General features: G+C 47.5%; 1 protein-coding gene across 1 annotated transcript in view; it reads left to right on the top strand.

The window, feature by feature from the left end:
• Positions 1-20749, top strand: part of LOC132832936 (regulator of G-protein signaling 3-like) — a 127668-nt gene that overhangs the window by 71090 nt on the left and 35829 nt on the right. Inside the window, exon 2 of the mRNA XM_060851178.1 lies at positions 12766-13326. Coding sequence (XP_060707161.1) covers positions 12766-13326 — 561 coding nt within the window. The remainder of the gene's footprint in view (positions 1-12765; positions 13327-20749) is intronic.

The following is a 20749-nucleotide window of genomic DNA, read 5'->3' as shown; positions in this document are numbered from 1 at the left end:
GGAGAGTGAGTGGATGAGTGGGAGAGTGAGTGGGTGAGTGGATGAGTGGGTGAGTGAGTGGGAGAGTAAGTGGGAGAGTGAGTGAGTGGATGAGTGGATGAGTGGGAGAGTGAGTGGATGAGTGGGAGAGTGAGTGGGAGAGTGAGTGGGTGAGTGGATGAGTAGGAGAGTGAGTGGGTGAGTGGGAGAGTGAGTGGGTGAGTGGGAGAGTGAGTGGGTGAGTGGGAGAGTGAGTGGGTGAGTGGGAGAGTGAGTGGGAGGGTGAGTGGGAGAGTGAGTGGGTGAGTGGGAGAGTGAGTGGGTGAGTGGATGAGTGGGAGAATGAGGGATTGGGTGAGTGGATGAGTGGGAGAGTGAGTGGGAGATGAGTGGGTGAGTGGAGGAGTGGGTGAGTGAGTGGGAGAGTAAGTGGGAGAGTGAGTGGATGAGCGAGTGAGTGGATGAGTGGATGAGTGAGTGAGTGGATGAGTGGATGAGTGAGTGGGAGAGTGAGTGGGTGAGTGAGTGAGTGGATGAGTGGATGAGTGGGAGAATGAGGGATTGGGTGAGTGGATGAGTGGGAGAGTGAGTGGGTGAGTGGGATGAGTGGGTGAGTGGATGAGTGGGTGAGTGAGTGAGTGGGTGAGTGGATGAGTGGGTGAGTGGATGAGTGGATGAGTGGATGAGTGGGTGAGTGGATGAGTGGATGAGTGGGTGAGTGAATGGGAGAGTGATTGGATGAGTGGGTGAGTGAGTGAGTGGATGAGTGGATGAGTGGGTGAGTGAGTGAGTGGATGAGTGGGTGAGTGGATGAGTGGATGAGTGGATGAGTGGGTGAGTGAGTGAGTGGGTGAGTGGATGAGTGGGTGAGTGAGTGAGTGGGTAAGTGGATGAGTGCGTGAGTGAGTGGGAGAGTGAGTGGATGAGTGGGAGAATGAGTGGGTGAGTGGATGAGTGCGTGTGTGTGAGTGGGTGAGTGGATGAGTGAGTGAGTGGGTGAGGAGATGAGTGAGTGAGTGAGTGGGAGAGTGAGTGGATGAGTGGGAGAATGAGTGGGTGAGTGGATGAGTGCGTGTGTGTGAGTGGGTGAGTGGATGAGTGAGTGAGTGAGTGAGTGGGTGAGGAGATGAGTGAGTGGATGAGTGGGAGAGTGAGTGGATGAGTGGGTGAATGAGTGGGTGAGTGGATGAGTGCGTGTGTGTGAGTGGGTGAGTGGATGAGTGAGTGAGTGGGAGAGTGAGTGGGTGAGTGAATGTGCAAGTGAATGAGTGGGTGAGTGGCTGTGAATGGGTGAGTAGGTGGGTGCGTGAGTGGGTGGGTGTTGCAGTAGATGGGGTTGATATGGTGGAGCCCACGGATGGTGCCTGTTAATGAGTGCAGGCATTGCCAGCAGAAGCTAAATAAAGAGACGAAGCTGATTAAGCCTCCCTGTGTGATTGATGGAGCTTCCCCTGCTGAATATCGCTTGGAGGCTGTGTTGCGTTCTTTATCGAGCTCATTAAAGCCGTCTTCTCTCGGAAACAGTGTGGCAGCAGATGCTCATTAGCAGGGACGCCACTTGGTTTACAATCTCTCCTTCTCATTCTCCATCTGAAACGGGAAAGAATTTCACTCCCTCAGTCCTCAAGCTGCCAGCCCAGAGCAGCTTTTAACATTCTGAAGGAGCTCTGATTTGGAGATGCTATAAATTCTGTGTTGCGATCGAGCCCTCCACAATCACCTGATGAAGGAGCGCCGCTCCGAAAGCTAGTGCTTCTAATTAAACCTGTTGGACTATAACCTGGGGTTGTGTGATTTGTAACTGTGAAGGAGCTCTGTTATGCTCAGCCCACTCTGCAATTTGAGCCCTCCCTCCTTAAAACTCTCACATTCCCATGGTACCTTTCCATATAAACACAGGAAATGTAACACCTTCCCTCCTTAATGTCCAGGAGTGGTGATTTGCACACACAAATTTCAATTTGCCGCTCGCAAAGTGGTCTCCTTTGCAGGACGCCTCTGCTCAGTCCCCAAACCTGCACCCACCGCCCCCACCCCAGCTTCCTGTGACTCCTCATGTTAATTCACTCACACTGACATCCCTGTCCTTAGCCTGTACTATCCCTCCAATGGGGCTCAACATCAGGTTGCTGAACCTTTTAATGAGGCACTAGCCAGCTCTCCCAGACCAACACTGAGATTCCCCACATCAGATCAGAATTTCTCCACCCTTTCTGACTCTTTCACCTTGTTCATTTGTCTTCTCTTGCTCGTTCAGTCAGCAGTACACCAGGACTTCCTTGGCTCCTTTATTTCCCTTCTCCCATCCTTATCGCCATTCCCTTTGGCTCACTCTCAGACCAGCCCTTCGGAGAATGAAACTCTCCAATTTGCCGACCTATCACAGACCTTCCTTTTTTCCCTTGTCCCACCCTTGCCTTCCTTAAAATCTATTCTGTATCAAACTTCTCCCAGTTCCGGTGAAAGGTCGCGGGTCTGAATCCGAAACTCACTTGCTCTAAGCTGCTGTGTATTCCCAATATTTTCTGACTATTTTACAGATTTCCAGCATTCCCAATACTCCACTTTCCAACTTTCCTCAGAAAGAAGGTGTGCATCACACCTTCTGCGACTGCAGGATGTTCCAGAATGTTTCATAGCCACTATTCTACTTCAGATAGCCAGGCCGTGAGGACGAGGACTGTATCTCTACTGTAGTAACTTCAGATACACTGAAACCATGTTATCCAAGGTTAACTTTTATTAATTATAGATGTTTGGGAGGATAAGACTTCCTTTTTATTCATTCACGGGTTGAGGGTATCGCTGGTTGGGCCAGCATTTATTACCCATCCCGCATTGCCCAGAGGATGGTTAAGAGTCAACCACATTACTGTGGGTTTGGAGTCACATGTAGGCCAGACCAGGTAAGGATGACAGTTTCCTTCCCTAAAGGAGATTAGTGAACAAGATGGATTTTTCCAACAATCGACAATGGATTCATGGTCATCATTAGAATCTCCATTCCAGATATTTTATTGAACCCATGCCCCAGAACGTTATCTGGGTCTCTGGGTTAACTGCCCAGGAATAATATCACCTGGCCATTGCCTCCCTCTGAGTATTGTTCAAGTCACCCAGAATCATGTTCACGAACCTGCCCTTGTTACCTGAACAGACAGTGGCTTAAATTAAAGAGCTCCCTATCTTGGCAAACGTCACATTCCCTTGGAACTATTTATTCAGTGCAAACTTTGAACAAGTCAATTATTTTGTGCTTATTCATTACTGCATTATTGCTTTATGAAGCCCTTTATCGGGCAATCCTAATCTTTCTATCTGTGGTTCCCATGCCAACCGTATGTTCTTGGAAATACTTCCCTATCTCTCTCTCAGAGGCGAGACTGACAGACACACACACACTCGCTCACAGGTTCTGCATGGAGCTTCCAACGTTGTCTAGAATCACATAGAGGGCAGAGTGGCCTCTTTGTGGATCATGCCGTTTTTCTTCCCTGATGCTGATGGTGAAACCTAATGCAAGGGGGTCTGTGCTGTTGTTTCGCTGCTGTCCCTCAGAGCGATTAGCTGTCATCAACAGCATCCGAAAGGCCCAGTTTAACCTTGGATACCAGGCTGTCCATTCTGGACTAGAATCAATTGGCATTCTCTCTGGAGAAGGCCTGGAAGGTGTATGACACTGATGGCGAGGATATGCCCGGGCAGTATCGGTGCTAGAGCCCTCTGTTTGACCACACTGCAGATCTCACAGGGTTCTGATGTCAGCCTGTTGTAGCTGACCCTATTCCTCTGGCCGTCCCAGAGCGAGGAGATGACATTGAGCCGTTTGTCTCCAGCAGCTTAAATAGGCTGGCCCTGCCCAAATGGCCAAACGCCTCAGTGAGATTGATGGGTAATGGTCAACTCCCTTGGCAGCTGGTGGACTGCAGCAAGGCCATGGCAATGGTAGAGCCTCCAATCTCAAAACCAGACGGGAATCTTCATCTGGATCCTCACCTTCCATCTGACGAGGATAGATGGAGGATGGGAAAAATTTGTGGCTGTAAGAGCTGCTCCTTTTTTCGGTGTTGGAGGTGATTTCCTCAAATTCCAAGAGCAGTTTTATATGCAGTTGCATTGTCTTGGAACTATGGGGGAAAGAAGATCAAAACAACAGCACTTTAAAAAAGAGGAAGACAGACAAAAGCAGAGACCACGTGGTCAGTGAGATGTCTGACACAGCAGTGAATCTGCACAGCTCCTGCCTTGGCTGTTTGAGTTCAGGTATCTCTGGACATTGGAGTGCTTCTAGGAAAAATTAACAAACAGCACAATTCACAGCTGCCCTGTGTGAGAGAGCTCACAGCGCAGGAGAAGCTAGATGCATAGTTTTTCAGCGTAGTCTTGCTGTAAATCTGCAATAGTGAGGAGAGTGGGTTCTTTCTTTATGATATGTTTTGTTGAGATCTGTCTCTTGACTAAATTTTTAAAATATAAAACATAGATACGGAAGTTGGCCTGGAGCAGTATTTCTTTTAGAGCAGTCAGACTGTGCTATTTTCCTCGGTCTGTAGGAGACCTAGGTAGTGTGATCTGCTCTTCCTGTCGGATGTGGGAGTTTCGGGAGAGTTTCCAATATACTGATGGTTACATCTGCAGGAAGTGTCTTTGATTGTGAATCCTATCATATTGCATCGATCAGTTGGAGCAGTAGTTACAGGCAATGAGGAACTCACAGGAGCTGGGGGCGTGATGGATGGCAATAGTAGGGAGGGAGAAAAGCCGCAGATACAGTCAAGTAGATGGGTTAACTCCAGGAAAGGATAGGCAGGTAATGCAGGAGTCTCCTGTGGCTATCCCCATCTCAAACAAGTATGCTGTTTTGGAAAATGTAGGGGGTGATGGATTCTCAAGGGAAGGTAGCACGAACAACCAAGTTTCTGGTAACAAGACTGGCTGTAATGTAATGAGGGGTATGTCAGTTCCAAACAAATGATTGTGATAGGGAACTCTCTGGTCAGAGGCACAGACAGATTTTTCTGCAAGAGAGAACGAGGTGTGGCAGTTTTGGTTAGGAATAGCATTAGGGCTGTACTTAGGGAGGATATGAATTCTTGGGAATACATCCAGGGAAGTTGTTTGGGTAGAACTGAGAAATAAGAAAGGGATGATCACCTTATTGGGATTGTATTGTAGACCCCCTGATATTCAGCAGGAAATTGAGAAACAAATTTGAAAGGAGATCTCAGTTATCTGTAAGAATAATAGGGTGTTTATGGATTCCAAACATAGACTAGGACTGCCATAATGTTGAAGGTTTAGATGGAGAGGAATTTGTTAAGTGTGCACAAGAGAATTTTCTGATTCAATACGTGGATGTACCGACTGGAGAAGATGCAAAACTTGACTTACTCTTGGGAAATAAGGCAGGGCAGATGACTGAGGTGTCAGTGGAGGAGCACTTTGGGGCCAGCGATCATAGTTCTATTAGTTTTAAATAATGATGGAAAAGGATAGACCAGATCTAAAAGTTGAAGTTCTAAATTGGAGAAAGGCCAATTTTGACGGTATTAGGCAAGAACTTTCAAAAGCTGATTGGGGGCAGATATTCGGCTGGAAAATGGGAAGCCTTCAGAAATGAAATAATGAGACCCCACAGACAGTATATTCCTGTGAGGGTGAATGGAAAGGCTGGTAGGTATAGGGAACTTGTGTACCTGGGTCCTGGAGAATATTGCTGAACAAAGAGACCTTGGAGTGCAGGCTCATAGCTCCTTGAAGTGGAGTCGCAGATAGATAGGATATTGAAGAAGGAATTTGGTATGCTTTATTGGTCAGAGCATCAAGTCTATGAGTTGGGAGGTCATGTTACAGCTATGCAGGACATTGGTTAGACCACTTTTGGAATATTGTGTACAATCCTGGTCTCCCTCCTATTAGAAGAATACTGTGAAACTTGAAAGGGTTCAGACAAGATTTAGATTGCCTACACTATGGAAACAGGCCCTTTGGCCCAACAAGTCCACACTGACCCTCCAAAGAGTAACCCACCCAGACCAAGTCCCTTACCCTATATTTGTCCCTGACTAATGCACCTAACACATTGGCAATTTAGCACGGCCAATTCACCTGACCTGCAAATCTTTGGACTGTGGGAGGAAACCGGAGCACCCGGTAGAAACCCACTGAGACACAGAGAGAATGTGCAAACTCCATACAACAGCTGCCCGAGGCAGGAATTGAACCTGGGTCCCTGGCGCTGTGAGACAGCAGTGCTAGCCACTGTGCTGCCTCGTTAGCAAAGATCTTGCCAGGGTTGGAGGGTTTGAGCTGTAGAGAGAGAAGCTGATTAGGCGAGAGCTGTTTTCCCTGGAGCGTCAGAGACTGATGGTGATCCTATATAGGTTTATAAAATCACAAGGGGTATGGATAGGTTAAATAGACAAGGTCTTTTCCCTAGGTTGGGGAAGCCCAGAACTACAGGGCTTAGGTTAAGAGTGAGAGGGGATCTAAGGGACAATTCTTTCATAAAGAGGGTGGTACATGTATGGAATGAGCTGTCAGATGAAGAGGTGGAGGCTGGTTCAATTTCAACATTTAAAAGGCATCTGGGTGGGTATTTGAAATGGAAGGGTTTAAAGGGATATGGGCCAAATGCTGGCAGATGGGACAAGATGAGGTTAGGATATCTGGTCGGCAGGGATGAGGTGGACCAAAAGGTCTGTTTTTGTGCTGTACATCTCTGTGACTCTATGAAAGTTCAGATCAATAGTTTTCCACCGAAGGCCAGTGGGGAGATGGAATAATTGCTTCTTCACTGCTACGGTCACTCTCATTCCTGAACAGCATCGCGTTTTCCATCGAATACTGGGACACTGCTCCCTCTGTCCAGCAGAGACAGAGACGTCAATGCAGACGGTCCGGAAACACAGGTTTCCAGTGCTTGCTGTGTTCAGGCAGGATGGTATAACCATGTGTCCCTTGATATCTCTGATTAATCCCGTTGTCTGTGAGTTTGATATCTAATCCCACCTCCAGCAGACGTGTTCAGAGCTTCCTTGGTGGTGGTGTTCTGTCTAGAATACAAATCAAAGTAATGTTCTACCTATCTCTCCAACTGGTTTTTACATTCGATGTTGATTTTCACTGATGTTACTTTCACTGAGACCACTTTGTTTCCTGAGAGACTGGTGCCTTTTCTGCCTGATTGCTCCTGTCTTGGAGAATCACTGGGTATTCTGTCAGAGCAGGAACTAATTGTCATTGCTTTACCACCTAACAGTCTTCACTTTGAACACTTCCTCCTACATTCTGAGTTTTCCTTGGCTCAGATTTGTCTTGGAATCGATGAAAGTGGATCATTTAGCTTCAATGACAGATTCCACCCCGGTGTGATTATCCTTGGACCAATTGGCATTTTGCACTTGTACTTCCCATACATGCAGCGATTGAAGGAATCTCTTGCTGTTAACAAACCTGACTTCTATTGAAATATAGTGAACATATCTAAGGAATATTTTCACCTCCCTGAGGTTTCGAGGAATAAGCACCTTTCGATCGAGTTAAAGTTCACATTACACCAGGTTATAGCCCAGCAGGGTTTTGGAAGTACAAGCTTTTGCAGCACCGCTCCTGTGTGCTAACCTGGTGTTATGTGATTTTTAACTTTGTCCTTACCAGTCGAACACTAGCACCTCCACAGCATCTTTTGGTAGGTCTGTCATCCCACCAATGATGGCATAGACTGTTCTAGTTATGTGTTCACATTAACCCTTTCAATTACAGTTTGCTTTTCTCCCACCTCTTCTATGCTGCTCCCTCTCCTCCCCCCCCCCATAGTTGCTTAAAACATATTCTATTTCAAACATTTCACAATTCTGATGAATTTGAGACATTAATTCTGGTTTTCTCTGTGCAGAAGCTGCCTCACCTGCGAGGTCTTTCCAACACAGTCAGCTTTCGTTTCGGTTTCTAGTGTCTGTGATGTTTTGTGATGGGGAGGCGCGACGGTGGTTGGGGGTCAGAGGAGAACATGGAGTTGTTCGTGTGTTCAGGGCCCTGCACCCCACCCACCCCCACCCCTCCTTGTTATACCCTCTGGCCAGGGATATGAGGTTGGCCCATCAAAGACAGCTCGCAGCAACTGAATCACAACCCTCAACCCACAAGAGATCCAGGGGGCTTTGCTACTGGATGCCTTAACTGGATCTTGAATGGCTAACTGGGGACTGACTCACCCACTCTCGACAGGAATTGCTCTCCAAATGAATTCAATTGTAAACATTCAATTTGCTCAAAAGCTCAATGTGCAAACAGTTGATTAATTCAATTCCGTTCTGTCAATAAAAGGCTGCTTCCTGTGATATGATGGTGATGTTTGAGGAGAGATTATCAGAAAAACAGAGGGTCTGCGCCAGTCCTGGTGCCAGGTACCCACTGCCACTCTTGCCCTTCCCGCTGTTGGGTTACGGATGTTGTTGGATAGTTGTGCCCCTGTAAGGCTGTAACTCACCGATTGCAGAAAGCCTCTCTGGAGATTCCAGCACAGATCCTGGGTGACCCCACTCCCTGCAGCAGCGCAGAGGGAGGGCAAAACTGGTGTAAGTGCCATCTTGCAGACATAACATTAAGTAAAGGGCACATCTGCCCACTCATAGTCACGTAATAGATCTCGTCAGAGTCAGGATTCATCCTTGGAAACAGAAGAAAGGCACTGTTGAAATTCTTTACCTTATAATATATGACTATGGAACAGGCATCCAATCACTCTGGTCATAGAAGGTATTGGGAGGGCTGTGGGTCATTTGAGACTCTTCAGTGGATGGGAGAGGCCTGTGATTGGCAGTTTGACTCTCTGGTGTGTTGGCGAGGGGGAAGGTTCAATCAACTGTTGGGAGGTGGAGGTTCAGGGGTGAGGAGAGGGTGGTGTTTCTCCTTTCTGGGCTTCCAGACCTCCCCATCCCATGTGGACCCTCCATTCGCATCCTGTCCAACAGGGCCCTGACTCCCTCAAACCCCCTCACCAATGGCCTAGTACTCGGGACACATCAGGTGGGAATGGCTGGGTTGGACTCACATAGAATCATAGCATCATAGAGGTGTACAGCACAGAAACAGACCCTTTGGTCCAACTCATCCATGCTGAGTGGATATCCGAACAAAATCTAGTCCCATTTGCCAGCACATATCCCTCGAAACCCTTCCTATTCATATACCCACCCAGGTGCCTTTTAAGTGCTGTAATTGTACCAGCCTCCACCACTTCCTCTGGCAGCTCATTCCATACACGCACCATCCCCTCTCACCCTAAACCTCTAGTTCTGGACTCCCCCATCCAGGTAAAAGACCTTATCTATTTATCCTGTCCATGCCCCTCAGGATTTTATAAGGCCTCCCCTTGGCGTCTGATGGTCCAGGGAAAACAGCCCCAGCCTATTCAGCCTCTCCCTATAACTCAAACACTCTGACCCTAGCAACATCCTTGCAAATCTTTTTTGAACCCTTTCAAGTTTCACAACATCCTTCCGACAGGAAGCAGACCTCAGCCCTTCGCTCTGAGTGTCCGGCCCCCACCCTGATCTGGATAGTGAACCCTTCTCTGGAGGTCCAATCACACCCTGGAAGACTTGTTGATCCCAGGCCTCTGGTGATGGCATTCCTGGTGAATTACCACTCCCTCGGAGACACTGAAGGGCAATGAATAACTGATGGCACCTTGTCCCCAGATAATTGGAGGTTCAAGAATTCCACTCCGGTGCCTAAATCCAGGGGAAGGTCTGATGATGGGCAGGAATGCACAGTGGGTCTTCACTAATAGAGTCATGGAAGACATCTCCACCTATAAGGCAGGGCCCCCAATATCAGGATTGTATTCCAGCCAGACTCCAGGAAAACAGGACATTCCAGCAAACAGAACTAATTTAAACTGTGGCCTGCACATTCTTTCTTCCGTGCTTCATGTGTCTGCTGCTCAGAGTAGGCCCAGCCCTGTACTCTGCCAATGCTTTATTCTGAGTGATTTCCCTGGCAGTGGTAGTATGTGCCTGCTATGTTCAGGGGCAGGATGTGGAGTTAATCCCTGAACAGTGAAATCTGGGCTGCTGGTCTCATCCCCACCATCGGGTCTGATTAAACACTGTCTGACAGGAAGACAGAGTCAATAAACACGGATAATTTAAACAGCATCTGCCTGTAAACAGGGTCAATTTAAACAGGGTCCGAGAGGAAACAGGGTCAATTTAAACAGGGTCCGAGGGGAAACAGGGTCAATTTAAACAGGGTCCAACAGGAAACTGGGTCAATTTAAACAGAGTCTGACGGGCAAACAGGATCAATTTAAACAGTGCAGACAGTAAACAGTCAATTTAAACAGGGTCTGACAGGAAACAGGGTCAATTTAAACAGGGTCCGAGGGGAAACAGGGTCAATTTAAACAGTATCTGAAAGTAAACAGGTTCTCCCAAGAAACAGGGTCAATTTAAACAGGGTCTGACCGGAAACAGGGTCAATTTAAACAGGGTCCAACAGGAAACAGGGTCAATTTAAACTGGGTCTGATAGGGAACAGGGTTAATTTAAACAGAGTCCAACAGGAAACAGGGTCAATTTAAACTGGGTCTGACCGGAAACAGGATCAATTTAAAGTGTCCAACAGGAAACAGGGTCAATGCAGACAGTGTCTGAGAGGAAACAGGGTTAATTTAAACAGAGTCCGAAAGTAAACAGGGTCAATGCAAACAGTACAGACAGTTCTCAATTGGAGAATGAATTGACATCGGGACAGGTCGGATTAAAGGCAGATGGCTCTCAGAAACAAGAGACTCAAAATTGTTGTGAAAATCTAACGGATGATTAGAAGGGCAGGTCCTCAGGAGGAACTGAAGTTAAAAGACCCTTCCCAGTTTACACTCCAAATGCAGTGGTGATGGAGTGCATATGGAGTGTACGTCAAAGGTGCATGTCTTCAGGCAAGATAATCAAGTTGTATTTGGGAAAAAAGTGGTTTCAAAAAGAGGATAAAGATTGCTGAGAACAAACATAGTTGGGGTTCCCTTCTGTATATTAGGCCAATGTTAAACTTGTATTTAACACTGTGAAAAACACAGCTTCCCCAGTAATTGTTATTTGAATGTGCTTGCTGTGTGCTGAATATCTGGCCATCTCCTTCATGAGGACAGTGACTAGCTTCGAAAATTATCTCATTAGTAGTGAAGTGTTTCAGGAGATCCAAAGAAGGCTGGTAGTCTACAAAGCGCCTCACAAAAACTATACACACGCATGAGCAGTGTGGGATATAGGTAAAGTAATGTTACTTCTGCAATTATAATTACTTATACAAAGTAAATGAACTCACACCAGTGTGTAATTGTTTCAGCCAAGAGCTGAGTCAACAAGAATGGGAACTATGTGGAGGAAATACATAATTGTTTTTTTGTATTAGCTAAAAGTGTATGCAAGAAAGAGACGGGACTGCAAAACAATGGTAGAAATACAGGTGACTTGATAAGATGCTGTGTGGGGAGGCAGTTAAGCTCGATACGCCTGTACAAACAGTAGGTATAAACATCTGTTTCCCACTTTTACAGAAACACAGGAACAAACCCCAATTAAAAAGGTCTTAATGATCTGTATGAGAGGGGCGGCACCGATGTAGGGAGTAGATAATGGTAAGGAAAGGATATGCCTAACAATGACCCACATTGAGATCAAACGGCCTTGTGAGGCCAGAAATAAGCATTTTGTCACAGACAAGGCCAGATAAGGCAAGAGCTAAACAGGAGTAATGGGGACCGGTCTTAGGGAAGTGGAGGATGTAAACAAGGGAGGAGCAATGAAATAAAAAAAACATAAAAACCAAATTATATAAATACTGAGTATTTGTTGAATTCGGTGTGTGAGTCCCTTGCCTTGTACTCAGACAGACGGTGGACATCACACCCTCTTGCGAGAGTAAAATATAGGACACTACTGATTCAGATTTTGTTAAATTATTGAAGTGTGTGAGCTTAGTTTCTCACAGCATCACATTATTGGAACGATGAGATTGCGTTAGAGAGAGGGCAGAGCAATTTACGAGAATGTCCAAGGGATGAGGAGCTTCAGCCTCAAGGATCGAATTGCAGAAGGTCTCCCTGGAGAGAAGAGAAGAAAGCTGAGAGGAGATTTGATCGAGGTTTTCACACTCATCAGAGGGCTGGCTAGAGCGGAGAGGCAGAAGCTGTTCCCTCTTGTTCAAGGATCTAGAACTAGGGACAACTTTATCACACTGAGGATGGTTCATATGTGGAATGAACTATCAGAGGAAGTGGTAGATGCACTTAGAGTAACAGCATTTACAAGACATTTGGACAGGAACGTGAATAGGAAAAGTTTAGAGGGACATAACCAAATGCAGGCACATGGGACTACTTTAGTTTGGGAAACTTGGCCAGCACAGACGAGTTGGACTGAAAGGTCTGTTTCTATGCTGCATGACTCTATGAGCGGGCATAGATCTTAAAGTGGTGTGCAAAAGAAGCAAGTGTGATGTGAGGAAAATCTTTCCACTCAGTGAGTAGTTAGGCTAAGGGATGGACTGCTGGCAGAAATAGGTTCAGTTGAAGCCTTCAACAGAGCTATTAGTTATTTGGTTAGGAATAGTGTGCAGGGATAGGGCAAAAACACTGAAGATTGGCAGTCGGTGATGATGAGACAGTTTGGGCACACTGGGCAGAAGGGCCTCCTTCTGTGCTGTGACACCACTGTGATTCTGTTAACAGTGCTGCACAAATGCAACGAATCATTCACCTCTGGTTATATCTCTCGGCAGATGTTGAAGACGCACTTTGGGAATCTGCGTAAAGTGGGGTCGGAAGGCTGCCTGCTGGACTGTGAGTTCCTACCCTGGACACGGCAGATCCTGCCCTGGTGTAAACACTCAACGACCGACTGCCAGGAGGGGGCTAGGATGGAGGCGCCCGCCACTGAGGAGGCGAAGGCGGTCGTCTGTGAGGAGGGTCAGAAAGTGACCATTCCCGAGGTCCGGATCGAGAAGGAGTACAGCCTGAGTGTCGACACGCTGCACCAGCTGGCCAGAGACAGCTATGATGAATCAGACAAGAGCTGCGACAGCCTGGGGCCCGGGGGTCAGGACACGGCCTACCGGCTGGGGGTGGACGACCTGGGCATGTGGCGCACCTACAGCGACGGCAATTTGGCGCGCGACGGCGAGAGGCGGGACTTCATCTCCAGCAGCCAGCTGAAAGGCAAACAGAAAACCGAGAGCGGCTGGAGTCTGCCGTCGCCAAAGACTCTGAGGAAAGAGCGGGCATTGGCAAGAGTGGCAGCCGCCAAGGAACACCTACGCTCCATCTTCACTGGGTCCCGCAAGGTAGGAGGCAAAACTCCATTGCGGAGGGGAGGCGATGTGTGGGTGTAATTTTACATTTGGATTTCCAGCAGGCATTGGTTCAGACCCGACATTAGCCTGTTAATCAGATAAGAGCCAATGGGGTTGGTAGAGCATTGGCTAACCCACAGCAGCCAGAGGGTTGGGATAAAGGTGCCACTTTCAAGATGGTGACCTGTAACTAGAGGAATGCAACAGAGATCACTGCTGGGTATGGCCACAATTCCTGACAATCTATATCAATGTCTTGGATGAGGAAAGTGAATGGACCGTTGCCAAGTTTGCGAATATCAGAAAAATAGGTGGGTAGGCAAATGATGAGCATGACATAAAAAATCCGCAGAACGATGTAGATAGATTAAGTGAGTGGGCAAAACTTGGCAGACGAAATGTAATGTGGGAAAAATGAGGTTATGCACTTTGGCAGTGAGAATGGGGGAGCTGAATATTATTCAAGAAGGCTGCAGCCCGGAGGGATTTGGCAGTTGTCAGACATAAATCAAAGGGAATGGAATATAAAAGTAAAAATGTCTTGCTAAAACTATACAGGGCAGTAGGCAGACCCCAGCTGGAATCCTGTGAACAGTTTTCGGCCCCTTACCAGAAGCAAGACCCACTGGCATAGGAAGCAGTCCACGGAAGGTTCACTCGGACTGATTCTGGAAATGGAAGGACTGTCTTATGAGATTGAGCCAGGACTTATTGGAATGCAAAGGAATGAGGGGAGGTCTTGGTGAAAGGTACAAAGTTCTTAGAGGACTTGACAGGGGAGATGAGGAAATGCTGTTTCCCTTGTGGGAGAGACTCAGACCAGAGGGCATCATCTCAGAACAGGAGGTCTTCCATTAAAGACAGAGATGAGGAGGAATTTCTTCTCCCAGAGACCAGTAAATTTGTGGAATTCTTTATCACAGCAGTCGTTCAGAATATTAAAGGCCGGGTATACAAATTTTTAATCAGTAACAGAATCAAGGGTTACGGAAAAATACAGGAATGTGGAGTTGAGATCAGCCATGATCTTATTGAATGGTGGAGTGGCCCTGCTAGACTGAATGGCTGACATCTGCTGCTATTGTATTGTGGTCTTAAAACATGTCCGTGGAAGAAGGGACCCAGGTGAATTGTACCACACGCCAAAATGATTTGATTGGGTAGACACCAGAATGATTTTCCTCTTCTTGTCCGTTTCACACTCTGTTCATCCAGTCCCACTGACCAACACTGGCTGCCAGCCCAGTTCATCCACCACTTGGAAACCGTGTCTTCCAGGCCTCTCCCATCCTTCTCCAATAGCTCCACACCTCCCCCCCACCCCCCCACCCCCCTCAGTTCCTAAGCTCCTCTCATTCCGGCCTCTCAAGCATCCTGGATTTGAATCCTACCCTTACTGGCAGACAAGCCTTCCCTCTGTCTGCCTCTTGGCCTTGTCTTCCTCATTTAAAATGTTCCTTCAAAGCTTTTGACTAGGCTTTGGGTCATCTGTTCCGATAGCTTTTTCTGTGTCAAACGCTTTCTCCCTGCAGATGCTGGAGATCAGAGTCGGGAGTGTGGTGCTGGAAAAGCACAGCAGGTGATTTTCACTCTCCCTGTGAAAGACCCTTGGACATAGATACTCAGCGTTGGTGTCTGTACTGGTGCGAGTTCACAATATAAAATGACCGCTGATAAATCCAGCCATGGGTTCACAAAAAACATCTTCACTCAAGAGAATGCATGTGGGAGGGTCTAACGTGCAGTAGTTGAGGCAACACATTTGAGAAAGGGGGATACAGTAAGTTGGAATTACACCAAGGGTACATATAGAATTATTTGTGCTGGGATCGACCTGATGGGCTATTTCCGTACTGAAAGTCTCTGTGTGATATTTTGAACTCAGATTGGGCAATGGGCCATCAGGGGGCGGAGGCATGGGGGTTGAAATTGGAGCTTGGGCAGAGGCAAGGCTCTGTTGCTGCCTATTATACCAACTGCCTGCCAAGCTGTGTCAGTCAGACCGTCAGAACAGGGGTTCTGCTAAGCTGTCGAACCAGGACCAACACAGTTCTATCAGCTCTGTGTGACTGCACTCCAGTGTGCAATCAATCTCCTTCTAGGCTGGATAAGTACTCTATAAAGGAAGAGGACGGAAAGAGGGAAGGCAGACCTGATGAATATTGCTGAGCTGCAGATGCCCACAGGGAGTAATGCTCAGTGTGGAGGCGTTTAGACATTCCTGAAGGACACAGGGAGTCTCCTTTCTGACTCAGTGCATCGTGCTTGTTAATACGAGCGCAAAGTTGTTTAATAAATTCACCAGTGACATTTTCACAGTCTCAGCTCCAAGCATTTCACAACCAATAAAGCGCTTTTAATAAAATGTGATCACAGTATAACAGAAGAAGCATAGGAGCTGGTATTTACACAGCAAACTCCCACAGGCAGCTGTGAAAGACGGATGGAGTAAACCTGATTTAGTAACATTAATGAACTTAGTTTATGCTAAACTGTTTGAAAACACCAGCCCGGCACCCATCCTGCCTGCATTCTTCTTAAAGAATGGAGGGAGCAGTGGTTCCTTGGTGCATTCCCCATGGCAACACCTAGACCAATCAGAGTCAACCTGCTGATCAATCAGCACCCTTTTCTCATGCAGCATAAAATTTGTGTTCCCTTCGAAATGTGGCATTCAGGCACATTTCCTCCTGATAGCGAGATGGAAGGATACAACATCGCCTCTCCCTTCTTTAGAAAGAAGAGATTTACTTGAATCAAGAAGGCAGCCCATCTTGATTCAAGGGACGGACAAGAAAATGCTGGTCCAGCCCATGCCCCCTGCATGAATTCTTGAAAAAAAAGTAATTCCAGGATGTTTGCATGTGGGACAATAATCAGAAGGCAGGAACGTGAGGTGACTGACAGACAAATACAAAGGAACTTGAGGGACATTTATATTCAGGGTTCGGATTTGGAAGCTGCTGCCTGAAAGTGCAGTGCATGCAGAATCAATATTGGCTTTCAAATGGGAAACTTTTTTGATTTTGACTTTGTTTGATTATTGTCTCGTGTACCTAAAGACTGTGAAAAGTTGTGTTTTGCATGCAGTACATACAGAGCAGGTCATACAAAGTGCATTAGGGTAATAGAACAGAGAGAGGAACACAGTGTTACAGCAGCAGAGAAGGTGCACAAAGAGTGAGGTCAGCATTAACTTTAAAACTCAAGAGGTTAATTCAGAAGTCTCATAACAGTGGGGAAGAAACTTGTTCTTGACTTTGTTGGTATGTGTGTTTAAGCTTTTGTACCTTCTGCCTGATGGGAGGGGTTGGAAGAGATTATAATCAGGGTGGGAGGGGTCTTTGATGTCGGCTGCCTACCTGAGGCAGTGAGAAGTGTAGGTGTAGTTAGTGGATGGAAGGTTGGCTTGTGTGATGGACTGAGCTGTGTTCACGACTCTGTAGTTTCTTACAGTCGTATGCAAAGCAATTGCCATACCAAGCCATGGTGCAACTGTTTCGAATGCTTTCTGTAGTGCATCTATAAAAATTGGTAAGAGTTTTTATGGGTTAGGGTTAGGGTTAGGGTTAGGCTGAGGAATTGGAGGCATTGTTGTGTTTCGTTGACTGTCACATCAATGTGTGTGGACCAGGACAGATTGTTGGAATGAGGTAATGCAGAGGAACAGCGATAGCATACGACTGACAGGACTGCTCATTGGCGGAGCTAGCCCTCACTGGATGGGCAGAAAGGCTGCTTCTTTGCAGCACTGGGATTTTGTCAGGGGAGGTCCCAATATTAGGCATAGGCATGGGGCAAGAGCTCTGCCAGCCCTTCTCAAATGGGCTCTTAGGAACCTGTCAGTCATTGTGACAAGGTGGTCCTTCAGGTTATTCCCTGCCTTGATGAATGGGACCTCTGGCAGTGCAGCACTCCCTCAGTACTGCAGCAGGAGATTACATACTCACACCTTCACGCTGGCTGAGCCACATGAAGAGGGAACTCAGTGCACATCTGACCCAGCTCACATCTGTCTGAGGAAGGATCACATACCTAACTCCCTGAAGCTACCCGTCTCTATCACTGTCCCTGAGCCCTTGGGATGTTCCCCTGGAATATACAACGGCTGAAAGACTCATGTGATGTTGAGCTTAGCTCTTGAGCTGACATGGAAACAGGAGCATTCATCATAATTGTACCTGCTTCACAGCTTCCCTTGAATGAATGACTAATTTTATTGTCACTTGTGGTTTTCAGTGAGAAAAACAGTAAAATACAATGAAAAGCTTTCCTACTGTTGCCACAATCTGGTGCCATTTTAAATGGTTTGAAGAATAAGAAAAAAATATTATTGCTTAGAGAGAGTCCATTAGTCCAGAGCCAGCTCATCTTCAGTGACTCCACCTGCGCTGTTATCCCACCCCCACTGCCTCACCGCCATCTACACTGGACCCAACCAACACCACAGCCACTACCCTTCAGCTGGCATCTTTCATCGCTGGGCCCATTCTCCTCTATCAACGATTCATTGGCATCTTCCACCAGACTCGCCAACATCAGAGTCACGTCTCTCGCAAATGGCTGCCCCCTACCCCCTTGTCAATGTCACAGTGATGCCCTTTCGCCATCTTTTCACCACTGCCAACACCAGGCCCAATCAGTCGCCCAAGCACCATCTTCCATCATTTCGCCAACATTGCTAACATTGGCCTCAACCGATTCGAACACCAGGTCCCGTGTTTGCTCTGAGCCCAGGCTCCCCCTCATGGGGTCCACCCTGAGCCCATTCTCCCCCATCACGGGGTTCACCCTGAGACCACGCTCCCCCATCACGGGGTCCAGCATGGCCCATTCTCCCCCCACCACGGGGTACGCCCTGGGCCCATTCTCCTCCCACCATGCAGTCTACCCTGGGCCCATTCTCCCCCCACCACGCGGTCCACCCTGGGCCCACACTCCGCTGCCTTTCACTTTAAAATAATGTCCGTTTGTCATTGACCCTTCAGTTCGGAGAAAGTGAGGACTGCAGATACCGGAGAGTCAGAGTCGGAAAGTGTGCAGCTGGAAAAACACAGCAGGTCAGGGAGCGTCCGAGGAGCAGGAGAGTTGATGTCTCAGGCATAAGCCCTCCATCAGGAATGAAGGCCCCGAAATGTCAACTCTCCTGCTCCTTGGGTGCTGCCTGACCTGCTGCGCTTTTCCAGCTGCACACTTTTCAACATTAACTCTTTGACCAAGAGGAGCAGCTGCTTTCTATCCACGCTGTCCGTGCACTCACTATCTTACCCACCACTACCAGGTCCCTCCTCAGCATCCTCCGCTATAAGGAAAACATCCGGAGTTTATCTCCATCGCAGGAACACTCCATCATAGGGAGCATCCTGGTGAATCCCCTCTGTACCCCCTCCAGAGCGATCACATAGTGCGATGACCACCTATGTGGCTCCATAGAGAGAAAGGAAAGCATGCATTTGTATAGAACCTATCTTATAATAGTGCTTCCCAATAATACTAATCCCAAAATGCTTCAGAGACAATGAATTACTTCTCAAGGTATAATTACTGTTGTGACGTGTGAAACTCCGGAACCAAGTAACATCTCTAACGGGCAGTACGATGACAATGTTTTGATGGTTCTAAGCTGTCATGGGCTGAGGGAAACATTGTGGGAGCTCAAGTTGCTGTTTCCCTTTGATCTCAGACTGCCTGCACGAGGCAATATGAGTCTCCAGAGAGTGCGAGTCCCTTTAACATGCTCAGAGTAATCAGCCGTATGTTCAGGGCATGAATTCAGTCGTTGCTACTAAATTAATTCGACTGAATTATTAAATTCGCTCAGATGTTTGAGTTCCCTGTTGTTTCAGTTAATATCTGAATCTGACAGTGCCAGGGGAAGTCTGCCTGTACCCACTAGCGACTCCTGAGTGAACAGGCCTGAGCACTAACCCTCCTCACCACCATCATTCTCTCCAAAGGGAGAGCATTGTCACTGTCAGACTGTGGGAGGTGCAGCAGCCAAGTTTTGCCCAGCCAGCAGACTGGGCCAGAGGGCACAGAGGAGATCCCTCCAGCTCTCTGTCCCCACGGCAGCTGTGGGATCGCTCACCTCTAGTTGCAGGAGAAGATGGAGTCACAGTCTTATGGCTGCTCTGAAAAACAGCCCCTCCAGCTCTCCCTCAATTCCCGGAGGGTTACCACTGACCCAAAGGTGGACTGGACTCACCATATAAACTGCGGCTCTGGTATCTCCATCAGAATCTGGGAATCCCAAGTAACTCACCTCTTATACTGACTGAGATCTAAACCCTAACAATCGACAAGCCCCAGGACAGCGATGTGAGGATATACGCTCCACTTTCTGAAATGGATCCAGCTCCAGCCACATTCTGGAATCTTGACAAAGACATGGAGATAGTTGGAGTAGGCCGTTCAACCCATCAAGATTGCTCTGCCATTCAATATGATCCTCTATCTCAATGCTGCACTCCTCATATCCCTCAACAGTTTTAGCTTCCATGAATCTATGGTTTTTCTTGAACATAGTCAATGAAATGGCCGGTATAGTTTTAGATTAGATTAGATTTCTTACAGTGTGGAAACAGGCCCTTTGGCCCAACAAGTCCACACCGACCCGCCGAAGCGCAACCCACCCATTCCCCTACATTTACCCCTTACCTAACACTATGGGCAATTTAGCATGGCCAAGTCACCTGACCTGCACATTTTTGGACTGTGGGAGGAAACCGGAGCACCTGGAGGAAACCCACTGTGCCACCGGGCCGCCTGTGGTAGGGAGGCCCACCATCTGCATGGTGTGGCTCAGTGGTTAGCACTGCTGCCTCACAGCACCAGAGAACCGGGTTCGATTCCACCCTCAGGTGACTGGCTGTGTGGAGTTTGCACATTCTCTCCATGTCTGTGTGAGTCTCCTCCGGATGCTCTGATTTCTTCCCACAGTCCAAAGATGTGCAGGTTAGGTGGGTGTGGGTGGCAGGAAGGGGTGATTCTCAGTCTGCATGCAATGTTCTTTAGATAGTCAATGCAGACCTGATGGGCAGAATGGCCTCTTTCCACACAGTAAGGATTCTACGATAAAGCAGTCTGTATGTTTGACATCTTGTCCCTCCATCAGCAACGCTCAGTAGCAGCAGTGTGTACTATCTACAAGATGCACTGCAGAAATTTACCAAAGATCCTCAGACAGCACCTTCCAAACCCACAGCTATTTCTGTCTTGAAAGACAAGGGCAGCAGATACATGGGAACACCACCACCTGCAAGTTCCCCTCTGATACACACCATCCTCACTTGGAATTATATCAGCATTCCTTCACTCTTGCTGGGTCAAAATCATGGAATTCCCTCCCTAACCATATGGTGGGTTTTCCGACATCCCAGGGACTGCAGTTGCTCAAGAAGGTGTCAGTTAGGAA

Source organism: Hemiscyllium ocellatum, chromosome 35 (genome assembly GCF_020745735.1).
Source record: "Hemiscyllium ocellatum isolate sHemOce1 chromosome 35, sHemOce1.pat.X.cur, whole genome shotgun sequence".
In the NCBI taxonomy this organism is placed as follows: Eukaryota; Metazoa; Chordata; class Chondrichthyes; order Orectolobiformes; family Hemiscylliidae; genus Hemiscyllium; species Hemiscyllium ocellatum.
This window is presented reverse-complemented; position numbering and strand designations above follow the sequence as displayed.